General features: G+C 41.9%; 1 protein-coding gene across 2 annotated transcripts; it reads left to right on the top strand.

Moving 5' to 3' along the window:
• Positions 1-778: 778 nt before the first annotated feature.
• On the top strand, positions 779-6,715 carry LOC130163689 (nicotinate-nucleotide pyrophosphorylase [carboxylating]-like). 2 transcript variants are annotated; one of them, XM_056368041.1, is made up of 5 exons: positions 779-872; positions 1,708-1,961; positions 2,586-2,896; positions 4,017-4,148; positions 4,258-6,715. In XM_056368041.1, exons 2-5 carry the CDS (start codon positions 1,709-1,711, stop codon positions 4,471-4,473), a joined length of 912 nt encoding a protein of 303 aa, XP_056224016.1. In that variant the 5' UTR covers positions 779-872; position 1,708; the 3' UTR covers positions 4,474-6,715. The 2 variants fall into 2 exon arrangements, with proteins under 2 accessions (XP_056224016.1, XP_056224007.1); XM_056368032.1 differs by having other exon boundaries at positions 780-872; positions 2,583-2,896.
• The last annotated feature ends 667 nt before the right edge of the window (positions 6,716-7,382 follow it).

The raw sequence follows: 7,382 nt of genomic DNA, 5'->3' as shown, positions 1-7,382 counted from the left end.
GGATGTTTTCACAACCTGGAAAGGATCTGACTATCTGATGTTAAGTTGTATTGAGAGCTTGTATGTGCAAAGTTTGTCCTGTTTGTGTCCACATGTGGAGACAACAGGGCCAGCCACAGTGAGAGCAAGACATGCCCATAATTTTCTTTAAAGGTGAGATTTGCAACTGTTTGCCTTAAGGCAGTACACATGCGATGCAAGTCCTACCACTTTGCCCGACATGTCTCCATCTAGGATGGCTCATCCTGATGGGCTGTTTACCTTAAAATGACTGCTAACCTGAGGCTCAGATAACCGGCATTCATAAAGTTACCACAGGTGTATAAAAAGCTGCAGTCTGTGATGGTAAAAGCAGTGATAATGTTCACCGGCTCTGCTGTTTGTGTTGCAATAACTTCCCTGTGCATGATTAGCACACTGCGGATGGACACCACCCATTTGGGGCACTGAATAAGAGAAAGAAATGCAGACATGAAAAAGTCCTGCTGATCAGTGGTGTAAAGCCAATTAAAGGAAACAGGAAGCACCACAGATGAAAAACAATTAAACATTATAATCTCAATTGTAAATGTGTGACATAAAAGAGTTCCATATTATGGTTTGTGCAAAACATGTTACTCATTTACATCAACTTAAAACCTTTTTTTTTTCTTCATTTTCCAAATATGCACACTGACCTCAGTGGCTTGTCAATCAGCCTTGGTTACGACAATCAATTTGAAGTGTTTTACAGTGCCAACTCTTAGCAAGCTTGTAAACATTCCAACATGGACATGGGGTCAAATTCCATGTCACATTTTTCCTGTGGCTGTGTGCACAGCGCTGCAACTCTGCAGTCTGTGACCAGCAGAAAAAGAGGGCCATTGATTCAAGTAAGTAAATCTTCTCATCTGCGTTTATTAGTGGCGGTCCAATCTTGGACTGGTTAACTGTGATCTTGTCCAAGCATAACAGAATTGTAATAATTTCTTGTATACTAGTCGTGAGCCATGTTGTAGTTAATGATACAGCACTGACCTCTTCAGTGGCATGTCCACCCATTTGTTCTTTGTATAGGTTTAGACTGGAAAAATGACCAAAGAGAAGGTGTGTGACAAATGAAAGGAAAGACGTGTCTTAGTAAGGTGCTGTTCCTCCATGAATAGATTTTACATGTCTCTCCTGGAGGGATGAACAGGATTCTCCCAAAACATATTCCAGTCAATTGCTACTTTGATACGTCACTCCAAAATCTCCCACGGTTTGTTCAGTTTGATTGACATCTGATGACTCTTATGGTTCACTGAGTCATCATATCCTGCAAGGGGACATTTGCATTTGTTGTGCTTCACTCTATCCACTCTTCCTTTGTGAGTATGGTTTGACATTAAAGAGCAATTTGGTAGGTGGAACACTAAGAAACTGATTAACTGAAAGCAATCAATGTATAAATTACGTTCATCATGCTAATGAGGCTGTATAATAATTTTGAAACTGCCTCTCAAGCATGAGGTCTGTCACAGTCTAATATCTGACTTGGTGATCTTGCCGATTCTTCACTAAGAGAAACTTTAAATTACCATATACACACTCATGGCCCGGTATTTCCTGAATAACAGTGACTGTGAGATAAGAAAGCACCTTGAAAGTTATATGACATCAGCTGTTTTCTGTTTGAACTTTCATATCAACTGGAACAACATTTTTCTACATGCACACTTGTTTCAGAATGTCTGCGCCCAAACACACAGCAACACACTCGATCCCTCCTCACGCTCTGGCCCAGCTGGCACGACAGTGGCTGTCAGAGGACACACCAAACTTTGACCCTGCCGGGGTGTGTGTGGGATCAAAGGAGGTCGAGGCAAGGCTGCTGTGTAAGACACCACACAGCATCCTGGCAGGGAGTCCCTTCTTCACGGCAGTGTTCACTGAGGTCGGCTGCACCGTGAACTGGATTCACCAGGAGGGAGCTGAGATCGGTAGGAACTGCTCACTAGTTTTCCATTATGCGACCAGGTATTGGGGATTTAACCATCTGTTTTTTCTACAAATAAACACAGAGGGAAATAGGAGACACCGGGTTTTTTTAAAACTATCACTTTTATTAAAAGTTCACGTATACTAAAGATGAGAGCTTAAAATGTATTAAGGCAACAATAAGATTATGTAAAAAAAAAAATGGCTCATGGGAGACGGAAGCAATGGTACAACTGCTGAACGGATTGAGGGTCGCAGTCCACCACTCCACCCACTCCACCCACTCCACCCACTCAATCCAAATTTGTAAAATTACGCTCACACATAAGTCAAGTCAATTTGAGTTATGTCTTTTCTTTCTAAAACCGTACAGTTACCCTTTGTTAGGAGTTATAGATTTAGAGAATAACCCACTATGCAGATGTCTTCTTGATGCTCTTATTCAAATGGAAATTCAAAAACAGATTTCAATTACGTCAGTCTTCTCAGACTCGGGATACTGTCTCCGCAGCTTCATTCACATGATCTGATGTTGACGTATTCAGTCTTAAATAGAACAGCACTAGTGGTTTTGCTTGGCACCATTTGATCTCAATCCTCCTATGTCTTTTGTTTAACCTCAGCAGGTCCAGATGCTGTCACACTGACTGCTGTGGTGAGAGGCCCAGCAAGGTGCCTCCTCCTTGGGGAAAGGCCAGCTCTAAACTGCCTGGCTCGGGCCTCTGGGATCGCCACTCGCTGCTCTGAGCTCCAGGCTATGGCAACAGCTGGAGGATGGCATGGAGAAGTGGCTGGCACACGCAAGACCACCCCGGGCTTCCGTCTGGTGGAGAAGTACGCCATGCTGGTTGGTGGCGTGTCCATGCACAGACAGGACCTGAGTGGAATGGTGATGCTGAAGGACAACCATGTCTGGGCATCAGGAAGTATCACAGAGGTGCGCAGCAGCACAAAAGATCCAGTTAAAATGATTGAAATGACAATTCATCAACAATGTTCTCACAGGTCATGAAAAAATATGAGACTGTGAGGAAAAAGACAAATATTTCCATGTGATGAGAAAGTAGTTGTGCTTCCTTTAGGCTACAATGTACAATGTGAAATATAGAAGTCCACTGAATGACACCGAAATATTTTACTTTGAAAACCACTTGAATGGTTTCACTGAACTTCAAAAAGTAAAAGAAATTAGAGTAGTTTTTCATGGTTCATAAATTTAGATGAAAAATTCAGGTGTAACATGTATTTAAAAAACAAACAAACTATTAGTTACTCAAATTCGGTGGTCAAATGTTCATCCCAAATCTAAGCATTGTCTTCAGTTATTATGACCTGATCTGCATTTCCACAGATCTTCAATCTGCCATACCAATACTACAGGCATTCTTTGTTTACATAGATTTACAAGCATAACTACGATTGAATTTGTAGCATTGAAACCATCAGAACTGATATGATTTAAATCACCAAATGTTTTTAAACTGCAATTTCAAAAACTAGATTTTAAATGTTTTTTTTTAGATTTCTCATATTCAGTGGCGGCTTAGCGCTGTCGCCTCACAGCAAGAAGGTTCTGGGTTCGAGTCCTGGCTCGGCCGTGGGATCTTTCTGTGTGGAGTTTGCATGTTCTCCCCGTGCAAGTGTGGGTTCTCTCCGGGTTCTCCGGCTTCCCCCCACAGTCTGAAGACATGCAAAATGGGGACTAGGCTAATTGGAGAATCTAAATTGACCATAGGTGTGGCTGTGAGTGTGAATGGTTGTCTGTCTCTATGTGTTTGCCCTGCGATGGACTGGCGTAGGGCCCTGTCCAGGGCGTACCCTGCCTCTCGCCCGAAAAGATGCTGGGATAGGCCCCCCGCAACCCTACTAGAGGATAAGCGGTAGAAAATGAATGAATGAATATTCAGTGGCCAAAACTGGATCCAAAACATAAAAAAAAAAAAAAAAACATTCTGTTGTGGTTAAATTACCCTATCAAACTGTGTTGTTATGTGACCTTCTGACACATAACAAAAAAATAAAAAGAACAACAACATTTTTTTATTAATTTCCTTTAGGCTGTTAAAGCTGCTCGGTCAGTGTGTGGCTTCAGCAGTAAGATTGAGGTGGAGTGCCGCTCTGCAGAGGAGGGCAGAGATGCAGCTGGAGCAGGAGCAGACATTGTTATGCTGGACAACTTTCAACCTGAGGTGGAGACTGTTCACAGAACACAAGTCAAAGTTATTTCTCACTCTCATTGCCTGGTTTCCTCTCACTTTGCCACATGAAATAATACACCTCACTGTCTCTCACCTACAGGAACTCCATGTTGCAGCTCGTGAACTGAAAGCGGAGTTCCCAGCTCTACTGATAGAAGCCAGTGGAGGAGTTACTCCAGAGAACTTAGCTATGTATTTTTCCCCCCATGTGGACATCATTTCCCTGGGCTGCATAACACAGGGCTGCCCAGTTGTGGACTTTTCTCTGAAGGTTCAAAAGCCTGGTTCTCACTCAAGCCTCAACGCCACAATGTGATATACATTGACTTTTTGTTCTGATGAATTGAGGAGTTCAATTGAAGTTGAATTAATTGCTGGAGTAACTTCTGTTACAGTGATGTTTTTCTTGATTAAGACATAACCCACATCCTGTCATCTTACTGTCATTTCGATAAAGATAAAAGGAAAAGACCTACCAGCATCACGTAGACTGTTTCATATAGCTATTGAAAAACCAAACACTGTATGTAAAAGTACATTTCCAATGAGGAACAGCAGTCACAAGTTGAAACTAACTTCTGTCCAGTCTGGTTTCACAGACTTACAGAAAAAAATGTCAGACTTATGCAACCTAGTGTTAAACTAATGGTATCTATGCATGCAGATAGTTTAGTTATATTTTTCCAGGTTTTGAGATTTGAACTACCCCACACACAATTTAGGTGAATGTAATTTGGTTTTTGGTGGTCACAGCACTGAAACATGCCACGGAAACATCCTCCAGAAAAAGTGTCCTGATTATTTTGGATAATCTACAGGCTTCACTGAGGGGCACAGACAGTTAGAGAGCTAAACTGAAACCAGAACTTCCAGGTTCCAAAAGTAAAAATCACAACATAACAACATATGTGTGTTAGGAAACAGTGGTCTATTTACATATCCAGTTGATACGGAGCAAAATTATGATGAATCTGACAATGATGAATGTAAGGCCAATATTCTCTCTCCTATTTGCTCTGTTTATGGTCTCTACAGTCCCTGACAAAAGTCTTGTCGCTTGGGTACAAGTCGACCTTAAGTGCCCCTCAAATATATTTGTAATCAATTTTTTTTTTTACAAGAAATGGCTAATTTCAATCCCAACAATTTTTGAAATAATGTTTTGGTGCCAAACGAAACTGCTGAAAAGCATTCTAACGTTCACAGCTTGGTAAAGCCCACTGAGTCAGTTTTTGCAAAGACAAAAGTCTTGTCGCCTTGTCATATGATGAACCCATTCCTAGATTGCAGCCTCACCTGTGATCAATAATTGATCAATCAATTAGTGGGTGTGTATAAAAAGAACCCCAGCACACCAGACCTTCACATCAACTGAAACTTGACCTCTGACAACATGCCTAAGATTCACCCTGAGACCAAAGCGTTGATTATAAAGGAGCTGAAGACCAGATCCACTGCTGAGGTGGCTGACACCTTCAATGTGTCTCAGCATCAAGCACAAAGAATAAGAAAAAGATTTGAAGAGACTGGAGATGTTTTTGTCAAGCCCAGGTCCGGCAGACCCCGCAAGACAACTGCTCGGGAGGACCGTTTGTTGGGTCGAAAATCCAAGGCCAGCCCCTTTTCCACTGCAGCAGAGCTCCACCAGGCCTGGTCACCTCAAGTCCCCGTGTCGACCAGGACAGTTTGTAGAATTCTGTCTCGAAATGGCCTCCATGGTCGAATCTGTGCCCAGAAACCAGCACTAAACAAAAGGCAATTAAAAAAACGTGTGGCATTTGCCAAGGCCCTCAGCCTGCTAAAAGGATGGACGCTGGAAAAGTGGCAGAAGGTGGATATCTCAGATGAATCTTCGGTTGAATTACATCACAGCCACTCCAAATATTGCAGGACACCTACTGGAGCCCGCATGGATCCGAGATTCACCCAGAAAATAGTTAAGTTTGGTGGCGGAAAAATCATGGTCTGGGGTTACATCCAGTATGGGGGTCTGCGAGAGATTTGCAGGGTGGAAGGCAATATCAATAGCCTAAAATATCAAGAGGTATTAGCTACCTCTTACATTCCCAACCATAAAAGGGGTCAAATTTTGCAGCAGGATGGTGCTCGATCGCATACTTCCATCTCTACATCAAAGTTCCTCAAGGCGAAGAAGATCAAGGTGCTCCAGGACTGGCCAGCCCGGTCACCAGACATGAACATCATTGAGCATGTCTGGGGTAGAATGAAAGAGGAAGCATGGAAGACGAAACCAAAGAATCTTGATGAACTCTGGGAGGCATGCAAGACTGCTTTCTTTGCTATTCCTGATGACTTCATCAATAAATTGTATGAATCATTGTCGAACCGCATGGATGCAGTCCTTCAAGCTCATGGAAGTCATACAAGATATTAAATATGGATTTCACAGCACCACTACTTAATTCACTGATGTTATGCAACATATTTTGTATTTGAAGTAAATTATTTGTTCAATTTTTACATTACTCTCTGTAGGCGACAAAACTTTTGTCTTGCCAAAATCTGACCTTTCTGTGTTCATTAAATGATCAATCTTTCTTCAGTGAAGCAAATTTATTTTAGTATATTAAACATAATTTGGGAGGGTTTTAGCTTTCATATGAGCCATTTCTAAAACCAATGGATTAATTAAAAGTCAGGTTATAAGCTGTTGTTTCTACAAAATGGATAAGTGACAAGACTTTTGTCAGGGACTGTAAACAAAAAAATGATGTTGGATCTGATCTGATCCAATTTGGATATTTAGAATTCATCATCATACCATCATAGGACAAATAACTCCACAGTTCAGGCTCTGAATGACAGTGAGCTCTGTGTTGATACAGTCATATACTGTCTTTACTCTTCTAATGATAACATTAGGGTTTGTTCCTTTCATGCTTGTTTGTTTACTGTTCTTCTATTTTATTATTTTCTTGTGTTTTATGGCCATTTTTGGACGTTTATCATTGCTAAGCTTCCAGGCGTCCCCTGCTAACCCCGGTAACCCCGTGTTTAATGTCACAACGCTAGGACTCTTGGGTAATTTCCTCAGGCAAATTCTGCAGAAATGCGGACCTACGGAAATACTGCATAAAGGGCTGAAAATGTCTGCTACAGAGCCCTCATGATCTTGATGGTTTGACAGTGGGACAGTCCTAAGCCCTCATGAAGTTAGCGGGAACACGCCTCCAAGTCTGTGAGGGAGGACATTGGGATTGAGCC

Source organism: Seriola aureovittata, chromosome 3 (assembly GCF_021018895.1).
Source record: "Seriola aureovittata isolate HTS-2021-v1 ecotype China chromosome 3, ASM2101889v1, whole genome shotgun sequence".
Taxonomy (NCBI): domain Eukaryota; kingdom Metazoa; phylum Chordata; class Actinopteri; order Carangiformes; family Carangidae; genus Seriola; species Seriola aureovittata.
Note: the sequence above shows the minus strand (reverse complement) of the source record. Positions and strands in the feature narration are given on the sequence as shown.

What these genes read in the sequence shown, in the direction of transcription:
- LOC130163689 (XM_056368032.1), top strand. Translation starts at nt 1,709, where the DNA reads ATGTCTGCGCCCAAACACACAGCAACACACTCGATCCCTCCTCACGCT. An exon ending in CCAGGAGGGAGCTGAGATCG is followed by an intron (nt 1,962 to 2,582) that starts GTAGGAACTGCT and finishes GTTTAACCTCAG; the next exon opens with CAGGTCCAGATGCTGTCACA. An exon ending in TGGACAACTTTCAACCTGAG is followed by an intron (nt 4,149 to 4,257) that starts GTGGAGACTGTT and finishes TCTCACCTACAG; the next exon opens with GAACTCCATGTTGCAGCTCG.